At 35.3% G+C, this 21,066-nt stretch overlaps 1 protein-coding gene across 3 annotated transcripts in view; it reads right to left on the bottom strand.

Annotated features, from left to right (window-relative positions):
* The window catches only part of HPGDS (hematopoietic prostaglandin D synthase), a 127,953-nt gene that overhangs the window by 40,996 nt on the left and 65,891 nt on the right, over nt 1–21,066 (bottom strand). The window contains exons 1-3 of one of the 3 annotated variants that reach the window (XM_054591729.1): nt 11,654–11,707; nt 9,538–9,622; nt 2,892–3,033 (exon numbers count right to left, since the gene is read on the bottom strand). In XM_054591729.1, the coding sequence (XP_054447704.1) occupies nt 2,892–3,024 (133 nt within the window). In that variant the 5' untranslated portion in view covers nt 3,025–3,033; nt 9,538–9,622; nt 11,654–11,707. Of the gene's footprint in view, nt 1–2,891; nt 3,034–9,537; nt 9,623–11,653; nt 11,720–21,066 lie in introns of those variants that run through there. The other 2 variants (XM_054591728.1, XM_054591727.1) reach the window with 2 other exon arrangements.

The raw sequence follows: 21,066 nt of genomic DNA, 5'->3' as shown, positions 1-21,066 counted from the left end.
ACCATACATTATCTTATATACTTACATATGTTTACTTTTTAATTCTTTAAAAAAATGTTTTCTGTTTAAAGCTTCATTAATTTTTGAGGCCTTACTCAGGGGTCACATTAATTATTTTTTAAAATAGTCTGAGTAATATGAAGAGTTTGACTTATGTTATGATTTAGAAATCATTTTTTTGTATTGACCCAGCAATTTCACTGCTGGGAATATACCCTAAGAATCCCAAAACACTAATTCGGAACAATTTATGCACCCCTATGTTCATAGCAACACTATTTACAATAGCCAAGATTTGGAAACAGCCTAAGTGCCCATTGTAGAGAAATGGATTAAAACCCTGTGGTACATCTACACAATGGAATACTACACAGCAGAGAGAAAGAAGGAATTCCTGCCTTTTGCAACAGCATGGGTTGAACTATTATGCTATTATGAGACTATTATGCTAAGTGAAATAAGTCAGTTAGTGAAAACCAAAAACCATATGATCTCACTTATAAGAGGAATTTAATGAACAAAATTAACTAATGAGCAAAATAGAACTAGAATCATGGAGTCAAGAAATAGACTGACAGCTGTAAGAGGAGAGAGTGGAGGTAGGGACTGACTGAAAGAAGATAAAGGCATTAGTCAAAGAGCATACATGAAGGACCAATAGACATAGACAACAGTGTGGATATTGACTAAGGAAGCAGGGGATGGGCTGGGTGGAGGGGGACAAGAGGGGAAACGTGGGACAAATATAATAGCATGAACAATAAAACATTAAAATAAACAAGTAATAAAAATAAAAAAGGAAATCTTTTTTGATGAGGGACTATTTGAACTATATAGTAAGGCAGCAAAGATATTTGTACAAATATAGGACAGACTCATAGCAGATACCATATTAATATTTTATCTGTAAGTCTTACTTTGTTTTTTTATCTAAACATTATATTTTTGTCAGAAAGTAATATATATTATAGAAAAATTCTACATTAAAAGTAAATAAAGATAGCATACTGCATAATTATAACCATCTTAGTATTTAATTGCTTTCCCATATATATTTTAAAAAACAAAATTACAGTGCATATAACTGAGATTTTATGGAAAAGATATAAATTTTTATCATCTTTAAACCATTTTTGTGTTGTGTCTCTGTTATTTGAGATTATACCCTAGCCATCACAAACTTTAAGATCCCTTTCAATTTTATAAAAATATTAAGAAAATGCAGCAGTTCCATTTTCAATAACATAATGAAAATTTAAGGTAAAATAGGGTATGAAGCATTCTAAAGCCTTATATCTAAAATGTGTAATTTCTTATATGCATCATTTCCATAGCTTGAAAACCATCTTGACTTAGTTATGTTCACAGAATTAAAAACCCCACATAAAAATTGTGATATTGGAAGAAATATTTGGATATTAATAACAAAGTTTCATGGAAACAGAAAATAAAATATTCTATCCCAGCAGAGAAGAATTCTCTGATAAGAAAAAGGAAGTGATTACAGAGGCAGTGACTTTCAAGGAACTCATGCTTCCAAAAGGAATTTAAGAATATTTATTGTTAATATAGCATTTAGCATGGTGTTATTGTTGTTGGCATTATCTACTAGTGCAAGAAACTTGGACTCTAGTATTCAATTGACCGTGTTTGAAAATCAGCTCTTCCTTGCTAGGGCTGTGATCTTTGAAAAATTACCTAAACTCTGTATGCTTATAGTTATCCCAACTATAAAATAGAAATAATAACTCATTCCATGTAAGCACATTAGAGAAATTAAATGAAGTAGAGTAGAAGTCTGTAGAGTATCTACCAAGTGCCAGATAGTCTTCAAGCACTCAATAGTTGTCTTCTTCATCTTTATCTTTATGTGACTTTGAAACAACCCAGTTGTAAATAGGTGGATTTTAGACATATAATTAATATTCAGGTAGTATTTCTAGATAATATGGCTAACAGATGACTTACAGCTTACTGAGATCCACATGCTATTTAATGTAATGTTTAATGTAATATTTCCAATCCTTTCTCATTGTCCTGAGTACTAAGTAGGATGTTTTGATTGGGTTACCAACCCAGTTTGCCCATTTGCTCTTTTCCCTGACAAAACAGATACCAGTTTTGTTTGTGTATCCACCCCTCTTTCCTCAACCTCAGAGGGGCACTAGATGGTTCTAAGATTCTTCCCATCCCCTTTGCCAATGACTGATTCAGAAATGGACACATGACTCAATATGAGCCAGTAATACATTAGAAATTTGCTGAGGTCTTCTGGAAAAGTTTTTCTTTCATTCTTTTGGGAATACTTAAGGAAGCAGTTTTCTCTCTTACTCTTTCTCATATATCCTCTAAATATTGCTGTTCAGCGTTATGAGGCTGGAACTGCAGCAAACACACTGCTACTGGTCTCATGATGCAGCCAACACATAGAGGAGGAAAATGGATACAGTCATCCTTTGAAACCTGTTCTACTTCTGGATTTTCAGTTATGTGATACAATTCATTTCCTTATTATTTAAGCCATTTTGAGTTTGGTTTTCTGCTAGAGCAGCACATCTGATTCACTGACAAAGCATTATAGATATCCGTAGCAACCCGATCCAACTCCAATTGCCAAGAATATTGACTTTGGTATTCCCCCATTTCAGGTCTTGTGACAAAACTTCATATTGGTTTATCTTTATAGTCTCTTTCTTTGACGTTTGTATTTTTACCTTGAAAAGGAAATTTTCTGGGTCTCATAGCATTTACCTAACTTGCCTGAACTGCTGTACTCAATATAAATCTATGTGAGATTAAAATCCTTATTTTTTTCACTTCTCTGAGGAAAGAAAACATTCTGAAAACATATTTTTCCTACATTTTCATCAGCTATTATTTGTGCTACTTACTTGGTTTGATTTCAGGCCAATCAGCTTGTTCTATTCTGTGGTCTTCATATTTTATGTCCAAATATGCAAATATGTAACGAATAATTTCAGCTCTTCCCCTCATATTAAAATAAGTGAGTTTATAGCTTGGCATTATGTAATTCTGGAAAGAGAAGAGTAGAGAAATTATTTTTACATCCCTCTAGGGATGTTTCAACATTTTTATTTGGAAACATTTCAAAAACTTAGTGGCATCTTTTGAGATAACTGGAGATATTAGAAGGTATTTCAAAACCATAATTATAAATCCCATCCTAATAACATATAGGAATGACTTCAAATAAGACTGTGACTCTCTTTTTAAGAACTAGCTGGAACATTCCAGTGAAATGACCAAATTCAAAATATATTTATAAAAAGACTTCTGAGTAAGAGATCTGCACAGTAACCTTCAGAGGATGGAGTCAAACCTTTTTATTTCAAGATGTTTTTGTCCTATTTATAGTTACTTGTAATGGATGGTGTTTGACATTTGGTGTGTTGTTTGCTTTGCTGACACAGCTGAGTTTGTGAGGACAGCTAGGTAAGGATTCCAAGGGCAGGGTACACGCAGCAGGAACATGAGGCAGCCATGCCAACTTTTGATTCCCTCCCTTTCCTCACCTGTGACTTTTCCCTCCAGGAACCAAAGGCTAGGGAAACATTGCACTCTTTTCTTTCTTACTGATCCATGCTACCGGCTCTATTGGGTTGCTTGCCCCATACAAATATACCCTATCTTGGGAACATCTGCTGGGATGGGGCAATGCTGAACATATTCCTCCATTCACTCATTAGAGGAGCAAGGAAGAAAGAAAGCAAACTTTTCTTATATTTTAGAGAGTTTTCTAATACTAGCTATATTGGCTAGATGTAGGTCATTTTAATTTTGCGAGTTTTCTGTGACTTGTATAATGTCATTTCCATTGTTTTTAAACAATTTTTAAGCACTCTTAGTAAATTGTATTGTAATTGTATAATAATTAGGAAACTGAGAAAAAAACAATTTCATTTGAAATTCAGTTCTTCTATTAGTTGCTGTGTATTTTGGGGCTAGTAAACAAAATCTCACTGAAGTTTATATTCTACTTTTTATAGATAAAGATACTAATATGGATTTGGGGATTTAAAGAGGTAGTACATGTAAAGCATTGAAAACAATGCTAAATACTTAATATTTATTAACTATTAATAATAATAATTTTGAACTGGTCTTATAATAAAGAATAAACACTGTGAATATAGCACATTAAAAATAAATAATAATTATAGTAATTTCATAAATAAAAATAACAATTATTTAAAGTGGCAAGTTGAAATGTTTTATTCTCTGCTAAATAGGTCTTCAAAAATATTAACAAGATATTAGATAAAAAGAAAAGTTGAGCTTAAGCCTCAAAGTTCCACCTGAAATCATATCATATAAAATGTCAAACACAAATCATAAAAACCTAGATTACTAACTTCATATTTCAAGTTCATGCATTTATGGTGTCTATCAGTGGAGAGGATGACAGAGGAAAAACTGTCTGGTTGCCCATTCACACTCCCTCAGGATACAGGAAATGAAGGTGATGGTGATTTCTACGGAATCCACTTCTCTGGGCGCAGGTTCTCCATATGCAGAGGTTGTGGACTGCAGGTGGTGTTCCTTGTTAAAAAGAGTCACCCTAATCATTCTGGTCCTGTCCCGCTCCCATTAGCCAGTCCAGTCTCCACCCAAGTGAAATGTGGTGCATGGTGCACATATCAATATGTGAGGGAATGTTCCCTGTAGAGAGGAGAATTCACTAGAGTAAACTAACAAATATTCCAAGATTTACAGCCCTAAATTCCTCTGGGGAAGAAATACACACAGGAAGCTCAGAGTTGGGAACTAAATGATTTGCCCATCAGAACAATGAGAGTATTTTCAAATCCCTTAGAAATGCTGAGCTTAGAAGTAAATAGTGGGAAAGATATGAGAGTACAAAAATGTAAATTAAAAATGTGAAGTGGTAGATTCCCTTCTGAAAAAATAAGAGAGATTTTATGTAATCATAATAAAGGTAAAATTCTTATCTAGGAAGGAAATAAAAAGCATAGTCGTTACAGCTCCTTGGTCCATGTTTTAAATCTCAAAAAAACAAAAACAAAAATCTTCAGAGTGGGACAAGTATCATTCTGTGTTGCAGTTTCTATTTGAAAAGCACTTTACACAATTTTTAAAATTGACTTTTATGAATATATATGCATGGCCTATGGACATGGACAACAGTGTGGGGATTGCTTGAGGGAATGGGGGACTCTGGGTGGAGGGGGAGCAAAAGGGGAAAAATTGGGAGAACTGTAATAGCATAAACAATAAAATATATATTTTTAAAAAGAAAAAAATAAATTGACTTTTGTTTTCATAAGTCAATGGTTCCATGACAAAAAAGAAGTTACATATTTTTCTTATAAAGAATATATGTAGATGTAGATTCATATGTGTTCATTATGGTCAACATTAAAATTTAAACATATAACCTTTTCTCACTTGGTCAAATGCCACATAAATATCAATGTCTAACTCCTGAATTCTACACGAAAACAAAGGGGTTGCTCGTTGTTAATTTGCAGCATAATGTTATTTTATATTGTATTTCACTCAAGTAAAGAAGATATTTAAAAACTCTTGGCATAGATTGGTAATTATCTACATTTCTCTGCAAATATATCTTTAAATCTAAGATTTGGCACAGTTCTGTGAACATCTGACAAATGCTTATCTTGACCTCCAGAACATCCTTTCAACAGTCAGAACTCATTAATGAAGCTGTACTGGCATACTGCATTCCTGTAGTTACTTGTAAAATTATTTTTTCCACCAAACAAAAATGTGCATTCTTGATTTCCACATCTACAAACCCTAAACTTGAAGATTTTTGTTTTTCAGGACATATGTGCACATTTTTATAACAACAATAACAGAAAAAAAGAGTAAAGGTAAATGCAGGTGGAGATAGTTACTTATTTTTAAAATCCTTTTTATATTTTGCAAAGCTTTTCCATAAAAACTAACATTAGGAGTTTCAAAAGACACACAAAGACTGAAAGTAAAGGAGTGGAAAAGATATTTCATGAAAATGGAAACAAAAAAAAAGCTCAGGAAGCAATACCTATACCGAATGAATAGACTTTAAAACAAAGCCTATAATAATAAATAAACAAGGACCCAGCAACTCTACTTCTGGGTATTTATCTGAAGAAATCTAAAACAATAGTTGAAAAGATATATACATTCATATGTTTATAGCAGCATTCTTTATATAGACAATATATGGAAGCCACCTATTATCTATTGTCCATCGATAAATAAATGGATAAAGAAGTGGTGTATATATACAATGGAATATGACTCAGCCACACACACAGCAAAAAAAAAAAAAAACCCAGAAATTTAAAGTAAGTGTTTTGATAGCCAATAAAAATAGTTAAGGGAATTTACAATAAAGTCTGACGATAAGTATAGAAGACAGTGTCTAGAATTTTATATATACATGTATATATATATATTTCCCTTTTACTGCATTTAGCACTGTCTCTGTCACAATAATTTCACTTTATTAAAGTCTTTATTTCCTAAGGACAATGGACCAAAAGGATGAAAGTAAAACATATCCCAGCCCCCACCAAGAGGTGCAGCAAGGAACAAGTTCAAGGGTGAAGGGAAGATACAGTTGTGGAGTCATCCCTGTCACTTTCTACCTGAATGGTCTTGGGCATGTCGTCTGTTCTTAGCTTTAGTCTCCTTATCTGTAAAATGGTAATGAAAACATTGTGTGTAAAATACAGTGCTTGGCACACAGTATTAGTTGAAAGAGAAAGGAGAGAATAGACACTTCTCCAAAGAGGACATACAAAGGACCCAGAGGCATATGAAAGGATGCTCAGCATCACTAGCCATCAGAGAAATATGAATTAAAACCACCGTGAGATACCATTTCACACCGGTCAGAATGGCCATCATTAAAACAAATCAACAAACAAGTACTGGTGAGGTTGTGGAGGAAGGGGAACCCTAGTACTCTGTTGGTGGGGATGCAGACTGGTGCAGCTTCTGTGGAAAACAGTACAGAATTCCCTCAAAAAACTAAAGATGGAACTGCCTTTTGGTCCAGCGATCCCACTGTTGAGACTATACCCTAAGAATCCTGAGTCACCAATTTGAAAGAACCTATGCACCCCAATGTTCATAGCAGCATTATTTTCAATAGCCAAGTGTTGGAAACAGCCTAAGTGCCCAGCAGTAAATGAGTGGATCAAAGAGCTGTGGTACATTTACACAATGGAATACTATCCTGCAGAAAGAAAGAAGGAACTCCTACCCAGCAGAAAGAAAGAAGGAACTCCTACCCTTCGTGGCAGGATGGATGGAACTGGAGAGCATTGTGCTAACTGAAATAAGCCAGATGGTAAAAGATAAATACCATATGATCTCACCTATAAGTGGATCCTAATCAACAAAACAAACAAATGAGTACAATAGAACCAGAGACTTGGAAATAAAGAATAAACTGACAGTTACTAGAGGGGAGTGGGGAGGGAGATAACAGGGGATAGAAGAAGAAGGGTCAAGCAAGGGAACACAAATAGAGGACTCATGGGTACAGACAATAGAGACAGATTGACTGTGGGAGTTGGAGGGCACAATGGGGAAGAAAGAGGCACAACTGTAACTGAATAACAATAAATTTTAAAAAATAAATAAAAACAATATACAACTAAAAAAAAAATAGACAATGAGCTTAACAATGACAGCTCATCTCCTGAGCCTTCACTATGACCTGCAGGAGACTCCTCTAGGTAATGCTGAAAAAAAAAGAAAAGAAAAGAAGGAAGGAAGAAAAGAGAGAATGAAAGGGGAGAGAGGGAGGGAGAAAGAAAGAAAGGGAGGTGTGGTTCCTATCCTAGTAAAGGTGGGACTCCAGCTTTGTGTGATTTGACTGAGCTCAAATCTTCAGGATCATGTTCTTTAGCAAACCTATCCCACTGCAAGCACATAAAAATAAAAAATGAAATATAAAAAGAAAATATATAGTTAGGATTAAAAGCAACATGAATTTTGCCTTGGCCAAAATGAACAGAAACAAATGCAGTGAGCGGGACCCCAAATTCTGAGAGGTGGGGGCCAGCCAGGAGTTTAGATTCTTCAGAATAAAGGAGAATAAAATCCTGCATGGAAGGTGGAGAGACTGGAGGAATGTATTTTTTGAAATAAGAGTCTGACAGCTATTTTTATAAAATGTTTTAAAAGGTCAAATTCTAAACCTCTAGTATAACTGACAAAGAAGGAAAAAAATGAAGAGTCACAAATAATATTACAAATAAAGTAAGTTCATAACAGCAGATAGAGCAGATTATTAAAAATCATAAACTACCACTAGAAATAACTTTATGTCACTGAATCTAAACCCTTGATGGAAAATTTTAAGAGCTATATAAATTAACACAATCAAATAAAAAAGAAACTGAGAGCCTGCATTTAAGAATGACGAGTAAAGATACCGAATTGGTAATTAGTTACACCATTGACAAATACAAGACCCTGAAGACACTGCAGGTGAGTTTTACTCAGTCTTCAAGGGAAATGTAATCCTGGTCTTCTTCAAGTAGTTTCAGAGAATTGAAAAATGGGAAAAAGTCCAAATAAAAGAGAAAGATTGTAGATTAATTTTACTTATAAACATAAATATCCTAAATAACTTAGCTACTCAAATTTAGTAGTGTATAAGAAATAAAATACAATTACAAGATAAGGCTTATCCCAGGAATGAAAGGTGTTTTAACACTAAAATATCTATCTCTGTAATATACTATAGTAACAGATTAAAAGAGAAAAATCATAATGTATTATCTTCTCAGGAGATGAAAATAAATGCTTCTTAAAAAAGTTCATAAAATTAATCACTCATTTGTGCTCAAAAATCTTTAAAAAAACAACTCTCAGAAAACTGGAAATAGAGAAAAACTTCCTAAATATAATAGAGCCTCTATAAAAAACTCACAGCAAAACATCATACATAATGGAAAGCCAACAGAAACATCTTCTTTAATGTCAGGAAAAACAAGAATCCCACTATTACCCTTACCATTCAGCATAGTCTTGGATGGCTTAGTTAACTCACTAAGATGAGATAACAATAAATAACATATGTAAGGAGTGGAAAAGAAAGATAAAATTGTCCTCATTTGCAATCAAAATGATTGTCTATATTCAAAATCTAAGAGAGCCTACAGATAAACCTGATCCTAAATTTCCAATGGAAATGCTAGGGACCAAACTAGTCAAGACAAATTAATAGAGCAGAAGGAAAGGACTGGGCCTACCAGATAGCAAGACATGTAGAAAACCGTGCGATTCAGAGCTAGACACACAGGAGTGCATAACATCTCAGAACAGAACCTCAGATATACACAATAGACATGACATCACAGTGGGGACATGAGGGGACCAGACTAAAATGGTTCTGAGACAAAAGAGAAAAAATACACATAATTAGATTCCAGCTTTGCATAATACATGGAAATAACAGCCAGGTGGGTTATAGGCCTAAATATGATTTGACTGGCCTAGGCAAATTCTAGTGTCATGCTGGCCTCTTACTTTCTGTTAACTTCATTTCTGAGCCGTCCCATTGTCATTCTGTGATAGGAATCCCATGTAGATAGGGAAAGCTGCGTATCATTTCCTGAGATGATACAGAAACAGGAAGGTAAAAGTTGATCTGCTTAAAGATCTCCTTTACAAACTAAAACTAACCACTACCTTCCTTCCACTACAAAGAAAGCCATGTGATGGTCCTGATTCAGCAAATAAAAAGCCATCTTAGAATTCTGTTTGAAAAATAAGATATGTAGTTTCTCAAAAAACACGATTAATGACTCATAAGTACCCTGGATAGGAACTTGCACACATAAACTCATATGAACTGAGCAATTAAATGCAAAAGAAGATTTAGCTTTAACACATGCAAAGCTAGTTTAGAAATTAAATCTTTACATGGAGCATAAACAACAAACATGGTGTTGGAACAATTGGATACGTATAGGCAAAACAATGAACCTAGATCTAAGTCTCACATTTCATACAAAATTAACTAAAAAGAATCATGAAAGTGTCGGCCTACGTGAGTGAGCTCTTACTCTTAAATAAAAGGAACTTCAAACATACCTGGGAATTCTAGACACAGTTTTATGTATGCCTATGAGTTTTATTTTATTTATTTATTTTTTCATGCCTATGAGTTTTAAGTATAAAAAATTCAGGTATTTGTGAATTTGCCAGCAGTACTTCGTTACATCTTAACCTGACCAGTAATAATTAGAATATAATGTTTATACTCTCACTTTATAGACTATAGTGTTTTGGAATACAATAATTGGATTCAGACAGCAATCATGTGAAATGTTATTATCCACACAAGAATTTCTTGCACATATTGGCATTGAAAAAACAGCACTGTATAACCCACTTACAGTTGGTGGTAAAGAATGCTAATTTCCTTCATTCACAGTATACTTGAGCATTTCTAGTTCAGTTCTGGAAAAGTTGCCAGGTGGAGTTAAATTGTAGGACAATAGATAAATATAAGAATTTTTAACTAAGTTATGGATTTCAATCAAACATCAGATGTTAAATTTTGAATTAGCAAAAGCAAGATGTCTATTTTCCTATCAAAGATTAACTAATTACTTAAATTAATTGCCTCACATTAAATCCAAAGCAAGAGGAGTAATTAAAATATCCTTTGGGGTCTGTGAGTTCAAATTTCTGGCCTGGGGTAAATGCCTTAAGTGATCTTTGAAAACAAATGATGATAGACTGCAATTTTTGGCAACACATAGGGACACATCAACAAAATGAGCCTTAAAGTGACAGAAAATATTACAAATAAAATACCTGAGGGTTTTTTTGTATTTTTGTTCTTTATTATTTGGTGGTTGTTTTTTTTCTTTCCATGCTTAAAAGAAGCTCTTCCTCTCAAGGAGATACTCAGTCTCTACAAGTGCAGAATTGGCATCTGTCCACCCCTGAGAGTAAGTGCCCCCTAAACGGTGTGTCCTAGGTGCCTCACTCACTTCACTTGTCCCAGCCTAGTCCTGCCCCTGGTGGCGAGCACTATAATAAAGTTTTGGCCAAAATTTACTAAGCACTATGTGCTAGACACTATGCTAAGAATGTTTGATGTGTTAACTCTTTAATTCTTCCCCACAGAGACACAGAAAATTTGCCCACTCATGTCCATCTTCCCTCTTCCTTCCAATAATAATAATAATACTTATTACACAGGGTGACAGGGAAGACTAAAATCTCTAAACTTAAAAAAAAAAAGAAAGTGAAGAATTATGGAATTCTTTACTGCTTCACACATTGAAAATATCACTTGGGAAAATTCCAGAACAATTCACAAACCCTAATTAGGACAGGATTTTCCCTCTGGTATTGACAGTATTTTCTATGATAAAATCCACTTGAAAGATCTTTTAAAATCGCCTGTACCTGCATTTCTTTTAAAAATTACCATTTGATTTCCACTTCGCCACGAACATAGAGGGACTCCAAATGAGGCAAGGTCCAAGTGAGTGAAATGGTGAAAAAGAGTCTCAAGACAGTTGCTCAGTCACACACAGAATATGACAGTAATAAGAGTAAAATCCTGAAGTGAAGAGTAAACACTATCTCATTTTTTATCTTTATAGAGGTCAATCATATCACTTACTTGTGCTGTGTCTCTGTAGAGTCTCTAGTTTCTTCTATGCCCTCGTATGTGACTGCAAACTGGGTTTATATAATGAGTAACTGATGGTCACAAGCCAATGAGAGAAGAGGCGACTTACTTCCACCTTACTTTCAATTAGTTTCTTCCTTCATTCATTTCTTAAATGCGATATGCCTGCCAAATAGTTCAAGCCTGCAAAGACTTGTGGTTATTCTTGGCATTTTATAGAATATCTAGGTATACCTAACCTGACATATTTGCATACAGCTGGTTAAGTCAAATTCAATGGTGTGATGTGTGCCTATTGTTACAGTCCGTTTATTTATAAAACCCTGCACATGGGCTTCTGGAGAATGAGAAAGTGTCAATGCAAGTGAACCCTCTTTACAGATATGCACCTAGCTTGCTTCCTCACTGCATCAGGTCTGTTTGGAGAATCCTTGGCTCACCTCCTCCTCACCGGAACCCTCCTCCAACTGTCTCATCCTTTACCAGCTGTGTGTTTATTCATCAGAGTGTCTGACAACACAGTGGGTTTTATTTGTCTGCTGCAATACAATGGAAGCCCCATAAAGGTAGGCACTCTATTGTTTAGTTTACTATTGTGTCTTCTGAATCGAGACATGTGCAGGTCACATCGTTGGCACTGGTATGTATTTGATGAATGAATGGTCTCAATTTATATTCCCCCACAATTCACATTTTTACAGGGACTCTTTAGATTATCACTGCTACTAGTATATTTTATTTACACTCACTTCTCAGAAGAGCCATATTGCTTAAAGTAAACCTGGAGTGGAATATTCTGATATACTTGTTGATAATCTTTCTACAGATTCGTAACAAGTGTGTAAATATTTTTTAAAAAATTTTTTATTCCTTAGTGCAGAAATTAATTCCAGTTATTCTATGAGGACAGCTCAGTGAAAAGATAATAAAACACCTGCTTGTGTGTTATTGGACTTGTAGATTATCCATGAAACATGTTGATGACAGGCTGGCTTTCAATTTCCAGAAAATTATACTCACAGGCAGCAATAGCAAACGATCGGTCATATAACATTGCCTATTTCTAAGTGCTTTAAACTTTGAAAAAAACTGTGTTTACGCTCACTTATTTTAAATGTAAGACATGGAAATAAATATAAATATTAGTCTATATAAAGTTTAATCACAAAGACATAATTACAGCCCCTCACCTGCCAAATAGATAGGTATAAATCAAGTACAAATGGAATGGGAGGGAGCTATACAAAATTAACATGTATTTATTATCTTTCACTGAGTTGTAACTTACACTAAAAAAAAATCTTTTGCCCTTATTTGAATTATGTTTAATCCCCATTCTTCAGATGAGGACACAGAGATATGGGGCAATTAGGTAAGTTGCCTAGGAATTTTGGATGGAAAAGCTAGTGCATTCAGTGCATCACTTGGCAGGCACCTACTGCTTGATAAGAATCAGTGGTTATTGCTTATTTCTTTAATAATGGAAAAATAAATAATAAATATAATATTTTTAAAAATAGCTGACACATTAGTTCCTCTTTATTTATGTATTTTGGTAAAGGGGAAGTGTTCAAACAAACCCACTTGTACATCATCTAGCTGCTGTGCTGGTGGAGAAAAAAGGAAGTCTCCAGGAGAAACCCACAGAACTTTCTTTCCTTGGCTTCTTGATGTCTTTTTCATAGTCAGTTATTTGAGAAACTAAAACATCTAAAACTAAAGTATTTAAACCCATGATGAAGAAGCAGGAAGTGAAGAATATGTTTCTCTTCCTGCTTCTATCTTATTTAGGTAATTGAAATGTATTTGCAAGTGTTTAGCATCTTTGTTTTCCCAGATTTCTTATTTCTTTTTTTTAATAGTGATTTTTGGATATAGGATTTTTTTTCCCCAAGGGTCCAAACCGAACAAATTTGAATTTTGAAGGAAGAACGTGCCAGGGAGTGAATGCAAAAGAGGCCCACTCTGCAAATACATTGAGCAATTAACAGAGTACTGTGAGCTTTCCTGATTTGATGGTGATGGTTGTTGTTTGGGGATCTCTTTCTTTTCTTTTTTCTTTTTTGCTGCAAAAAATTTTTAAAAATTTATTGTCATTCAGTTACAATTGTCCCACCTTTTTCCCCATTGCTCACCCCTACCACACCCCCTCACTCCCACAGTCAATCTACCCCCATTGTCCGTGCTCATGAGTCCTCTATTTGTTTCTTTGCTTGCCTCTTCCCCTTCCTTCCCCATTACCCCTTCCTCCTTCCCCTCCCTCTCCCCCTCCCTTGGTGTCACTGTCCATTTGTTCTTTATTTCCAAATCTCTGGTTCTATTGTGCTCATTTGTTTGTTTTGTTGATTAGGGTCCACTTATAGGAGAGATCATATGGTATTTGTCTTTCACCACTGCCTGACTTATTTCAGTTAGCACAATGCTCTCCAGTTCCATCTATGCTGCCATGAAGGGTAGGAGTTCCTTCTTTCTTTCTGCAGGATAGTATTCCATTGTGTAAATGTACCACAGCTCTTTGATCCACTCATTTACTGCTGGGCACTTAGGCTGTTTCCAACACTTGGCTATTGAAAATAATGCTGCTATGAACATTGGGGTGCATAGGTTCTTTCAAATTGGTGACTCAGGATTCCTAGGGTATAGTCCCAACAGTGGGATCACTGGACCAAAAGGCAGTTCCATCTTTAGTTTTTTGAGGGAATTCTGTACTGTTTTCCACAGAAGCTGCACCAGTCTGCATCCCCACCAACAGAGTACTAGGGTTCCCCTTTTTCCACAACCTCTCCAGCACTTGTTTGTTGATTTGTTTTAATGATGGCCATTCTGACCGGTGTGAAATGGTATCTCATGGTGGTTTTAATTCATATTTCTCTAATGGCTAGTGATGCTGAGCATCTTTTCATATGCCTCTGGGCCCTGTATATGTCCTCCTTAGCGAAGTGTCTGTTCAGGTCCTTTGCCCATTTTTTAATTGAATTGTTTGTCTTCCTGGCATGAAGTCATGTGAGTTCTTTATATATTTTGGAGATCTAACCCTTGTCCAAGGTATCATTGGCAAATATGTTTTCCCATACAGTAGGTTCCCTTTACATTGTGTGGATGTTTTCTTTAGCCGTGCAGAAGCTTTTTAGTTTGATGAGGTGCCATTTGTTTATTCTTTCCATTATAGCCCTTGCCCTAGGGAATGTATCAGTGAAAATATTGCTGCGTTAAATATCCAAGAGTTTCCTGCCTATGTTTTTTCTCTAGGGTTTTTATGGTGTCATGACTTATATTTATGTCTTTTAATCACTTTCAGTTTATTCTTGTATGAAGTGTAAGTTGGTGGTCTAGTTGTTCTTTCTTTCTTTCTTTCTTTCTTTCTTTCTTTCTTTCTTTCTTTCTTTCTTTCCTTTCTTTCATTCTTTCTTTTCTTTGTTCCTTCCTTTCTTCCCTCCCTCCCTCCCTTCTTCTCTCCCTCCCTCCCCTTTCTTTCCTCCCTTTTTTTCTTTCTTCCTTTCTTTCTTCCTTCCTTTCTTTCTTCCTTCCTTTCTTTCTCTTTTCTTTCTTTCTTTCTTTCTTTCTTTCTTTCTTTCTTTCTTTCTTTCTTTCTTTCTTTCTTTCTTTCTTTCTTTCTAACTCAATATCTGATAGTTTACTTGCCTCTATTTCATTTATTTCTCTTTCTGGGGGTTCCTCCTTTCCCTTTGACTAGGGGGATGTTTCTTTGTCTTCCCATTATGTGTGAGACTCTTTATTGCTTCCGCTTCTTAAATTGATCTGCCTTGATTTCCTGACTTCGTGGTGTGAACTTCTATGGTAGGAGACCACTGGGTTTTTTTTTCTTTCTGGATCTGCCTCTGATGATGTCAGATGTTGACCCTGTCTGACCTTAGGCAGTCTATTCAAGACTTCCAGGATTCTACTGTCTCTGGCTGTCTCCTTCAGCTGTTAATCTAGTCATTCTGCACTCAGCAGACCAGCAGAGACACCGCAGGGCAGGGCAGAGTCCCTCCTGGGGGTGGAGTTATTGGGTTGTTTCTCGCTGCTGTCACTCAGGAGAGTGGTCTGCCTGAGGCAGATGGCTGCTGCCATATGGGGGAGGAGTCAACACTGGGATCTTGCCAGTTACTCTCTTCGTTCTCTCCCCAAAGCCTCCATCTCCAGTCTCTCCTCAGGTGTCTCTAGCCCACTCTGCCCCAACCTTTGCCGGAGCTCAGAGTAAGTGGCAGTTATATTGTGCTAAAGCTGATTCTTCTGTCTGTCCGAGGTCACAAGGCTCCTCTCTCACTATTGTTCAGTTGCTTGTTCCAGGTGATTTCTCCACAATTTAGTTGTAATGCCAGGTTGGTCCTGCGAGAAGGTCAGTGTGACTTCCACTCACTCCTCCACCATCTTGATTCCTCTCTCATTTTTTATTTATTTGGATCATCTCTCTTTTTTTCTTGGTGAGTAATATAGGTTAAAGGTTTATCAATTATGTTTATCTTTTCAAAGAACCAGCTCTTGGATTTTTTTTATCTTTTAAACTGCTCTTTTAGTCTCTGTGTCATTTAATTCTGCTCTGATCTTGATTATTTCCTTCCTTCTACTCGCTCTGGGTTTTGTTTGTTTTTGTTCCTCTAGTACTTTTACATGTAGGGTTAGGTCGTTTATTTGAAATGTTTCTATCCTTTTTAGGTAGGCCTGTGTTGCTATGAACTTCCCTCTCAGGGCTGCTTTCACTGTGTCCCATTGGTTTTGGGTTGTTGCGTGTTCATTTTCATTTGTTTCCAGAAACATTTTGATTTCTTTCTTGATCTCATTGTTTATCCATTCATTGTTTTAAAAGGTGTTATTCAGTCTCCATGTATTCAACTGTTTTTGAGTTTTTCCCTTGAGGTTGGTTTCTAGTTTCAAGCCCTCGTGGTCCAAGAAAATGCTTGATATGATTTCAATTTTCTTGAATTTATTGAGGTTTGTTTTGTGCCTTATCATGTGGTCTGTCTTTGAAAATGCTCCATATGCATTTGAAAGGAATGTATATTTTGCTTCTTTAGGGTGAAAGGTTCTGTATATATCAGTTAAGCTCATTTGATCTAATGTGTCATTCAGTGCCACAATGTCCTTGTTGATTCTTTGTTTCGAAGATCTGTCCATTGTTGACAGTGGGGTGTTAAAATCCCCTCCTATAAGTGTGTTGCTGTCTATATCTTTCTTGAAGTTCTCCGAGATTTTCCTTATATATTTGGGTGCTCTTATGTTGGGTGCATATATGTTTACAAGGGTTATAGCTTCCTGATGGAGTCTTCCCGTTAGAATTATGAAACGCCTTTCTGCAACTCTTTTTATGACCTTTGTTTTGAAATTTATTGTGTCTGATATAAGTATTGCTATGCCAGCTTTTTTTCCCTGTCTGTTTGCTTGGGATATTTTTTCCCCACCCTTCACTTTCAGTCTGTGTAGGTCTTTTGTTCTGAGGTAGGTCTCTTGTGGGCTGCATATGTGCGGGTCATATTTCTTATCCATTCAGTTACCATATGTCTTTTGATTGGAATATTTAATCCATTTACATTTAATGTTACTACTGAAAGATTCTTATTCATTGCCATTTTTCCTTTTGTACCTGTGTTCCTCTTTCTCTAGCTCTATATCTTCATCTTCATAAAGCAGTCCCTTTAACATGTCTTGCAATGCTGGTTTGGTGGAAGTGTATTCTTTTAAGCTTCTTTCGTCTGTTTTCCCAGATTTCAATGGTGATAAAGCTATTTATATTCATTCAACTTTCCATATATTATGAAGATTGATACAGTAATTATACTCAAAGTTGTGAGTAAATGTTTTTCTTCCCAGCTTTTTAGCTGTAAGAGGACTCCCTAAGCAAATAATAGTACTATAAATAGCTAATATTTATTAACAGCTTCCTGTGGGCCAGGCATTGAACAAAGTGCTTGTCACAAAATAACATCACAAGTGTATATATCCTTGAACACATTTGTGTAGCTGACTAGGGCATGTTATTTCTGGAAAGCATTTCTGGATGTACATTCTCAAACATTTGAACCTTATCTGTGAGGTTTCATTTTCATTTTTCTATCAAAAATGGGAAAAGTAAGCATTAGAGTAAGTTAACTTGTAAAGAGTTTCCCAGAATCAAGTACTGTTTCTTCCATATCATTATGATATGCATAGAAGGAGAAAGGACCATGCACTAAATCCCACCCCTGCTTTTACTCTGTCCTGTTACCCAGAAGAGTCTCATTTTCTCTATGAACCTCAGTTCTTGAAAAACAAGAGTTGTTGTAGTTCCGTCCGAAGTACTTTTTGCTCTATTAGTCAACGACATAATTCCCGCTCCCGCCACCCCAACCCAGACATTGTCTTACATAAAAACTAAGTCCAAAGGCACACAGAGTTCTTTGTCTCCAAATCTAGCAACAGAATCAAGATATTCAGATCAATGGAAGGCCACCCGCTGTGATGATCCCGGGCTACAGCATGGACTTACTTTTTACAGGCACTGAAGTAATGCAGACAAAAGTGTAATTTAGGAGGGTTTTTTTTTGGTGAGATTAAAGCACTTTCCTAAGACTTATCTAGAAGGCAAGCAACCAAAATGTATCTATTAAAGTGATTTCTGTATTTGTATTTTTAACATATTTTGAAAATATATTAATCTGAAGAGGTGTGTTTTCTTCATGAAATCTAGAAGGAGAAGATTTTGGAGAATAAGAATACATCAGAAAACTTCCAGGATTACAGGGACCTAATGATAGCAAACACTGATACTTGTATGGATCATCTACCTAATACTCAACATTTTGCTTTGCCAAGTTCCCAAAACCAGCAAGAAGCATATTAAATATTTGAGAGTGATATATATATATATGTATGTACATATATATATGTATGTATGTGTATATATATATAACTTTCTTGAGCCTGACAATACACATCAAGCAAATTTCTGACCTAAATTCTTTCTTGTAAGCAGATTTTTCACCATTTATTCTAGAAATTGACTTTTCATGCCTTCTTATCAAACCTTTTGATTTCTGGCAAAATTCGTTCAGACTGGCCTGTAATACCAAAAGAGGAAATTGCTTAGAACAAAGGAAAACTTGTTTCTGCTGACTCAAGTAACATCTGCTGCCCTGTGTCTGTAAGGGGAGCAGAACTCTAGTGAAAGGAGAATTCTGAGAGATGGCTACAGAAGTTAGATGAAGCTTCAATCTTTAACAGCACAGACTTATATAAGAATACTTTAAAAAGTTGTTTAAGAAAAGAAGAAGCAGTTTTCATTTATACCAAAGCAACAAAAATATTCAGAAAATAATGAACAAATTTATGCTAAAAATATTTTTCTGGCCTCTATGATACATTTTTGTTACATGAGCACTGTGTTTCTTCATGAGTCTGAGCCATATGGAGAGAAAATATCAGCTATTTGCAAAATTCTGGGACCTAATGCACAAAGGCTGGAAATGGAATTTTCTGGCAATACGTATGTTTTGTTAATAGAAACAGTTTCAGTAGCTTATGGGAAGCTATAGGCCTCAATTAGGTGAACCACCATAGTCTGGGGAAAAGACTCAAAATTGTCTGGGATTTGTCATCTGTGAACACCAAGTGAAAATGATGTGTAAATGTGATTCTGTGAAGGACTGAATGCTTCCTCAATATTAGTGTGGTTTCTATGGCCTATGTAACATATGTCAGTCAGACACAACAGTGCTGTGATCACAACATTTTGGTTAACTCTAGCTAAGGTGGTTTTGACCATTTGATCATCCCCTTCCTTCCTCAAAATCCATTTGACTTCCTCTTAAAGTCTTACATTCTTTCAAAGATAGCAACGTCACTCCACCAAATACTTCTGTTCAATCAAGGAATGAAAGTATACACATAAATGAGTGATTAACATGAGGTTATCACTCAATTAACAGTCAGACAACCAACATGTATTGAACACGATACCAACACTACAAGAGATCTCCTATAAAGATTTGTTTTTATGACATGTGCTTTTTGGAGCTGGGTAAGAATACTTGAAAAAAGAAAGCTTTCTAAGACAATTTTCAGGTTTCTATAACTAAGGCAGACAGGTGAAAGCGTTCCCTTTCTGTAAAGGTTTACCCTTTTATTGGCTATGCTCTTTGTTAACATGACCTAGTTCTCTATAATTTGATATGACACTTGGAAAGAGGATTTGCTAAACAACTGACAAGACTATTGTGATTTATTTGGCACAGGTACTTCTTAGTACATTCTAATAAATTTATATTTTGGTATTTTTAGTGGTGCATGACATATTGAGTGACCTTGTTCAGTTTCCAAAATGGCCGGACCAAGGAGCAGACCTTAGATTACTGGAGATTTATTAATTGCAGACATTTTGTTAGGCCCAGTGTGAAAATACTGACTTTCTTTTCTGCAAATAAATAGAAATTCATATGAAACTATGTTACATTGCCTTAAACTTAATGTTAATATGCTACTATGGTTTTTTAATGTTCAGAATCAATTCTTCGTCTTTTATTTCTTTGGATGTAGGGGTAATCCTACCTCAATTTTAAATTTCTACTTGTTTCCTATTTTTAAAACAGCAGGTCAGAGAGAAGTGAGATCTGAACCACAGCACAGTTTTCATTCAGTTACAGTTCAAGAAAACAGGGTTTTGATGCATATTAGCTACCAAGATTAAACTGTTGTTCACAGTTCATTTTTTTCAGTTTTAGCAAATGCAAAGCCTTACAATTTTTTTTAAATCAAAAACATTTTTTTTTGTTTGTCAAAATCAAAGACATCTTTTAACACACTTTGAACTTCAAAAAGTGAAGTTTTATCTTCAGCCAGTTGAATGTTTAGTCTTAGTTCCCATTCTTTGGATCTTACTTATTAAGCCCTGTTTATAAATTTGAAGAATAAAAATAGCAAAATTCCTGAAAAATGTCCCTTAAAAAATAAGTATTTAAGATTTTTCTTGCATTGTATTAAGAATAATATGAAGGAAACGCTCAAATTAAATGCATGCACTGATCTCCAGAAACTAAAAAGTCACAATTTTTGTACATACTTTACTTAACATTTTAAAAATTGCTTTCTTTTTATTATTTATATCTTGTTTAAATCCTGTTGTTTAAATTTATAAACTTTAAATTTCCAAATTTCCTACCTGGTTAAGCATGACATATTAACAACACATGGTAGTATCCCTAAGCCCCATCCCACTAAAAAGAGAGTAAAAGTATGCAAAATATACCATCATCAAGAGAAAGCGGAGACATCCAGGGTGCAAGAAAATGTTTCAAAAAACATTTTGGCAAGTGGAGTAGTGGCATTAAATGAAACTCATACAGTCAAAGTTATGGTCCAACTTTTCCTGAAGGTGGGGAAGAGGATGTACACTGAGGAAAAGCCATTCCAATAACTCTGAAGAGCCCAGG

Source organism: Pteronotus mesoamericanus, unplaced genomic scaffold, assembly GCF_021234165.1.
Source record: "Pteronotus mesoamericanus isolate MK-2021 breed Mesoamerican mustached bat unplaced genomic scaffold, CSHL_Meso_final scaffold_232, whole genome shotgun sequence".
NCBI classification, from domain to species: Eukaryota; Metazoa; Chordata; class Mammalia; order Chiroptera; family Mormoopidae; genus Pteronotus; species Pteronotus mesoamericanus.
This window is presented reverse-complemented; position numbering and strand designations above follow the sequence as displayed.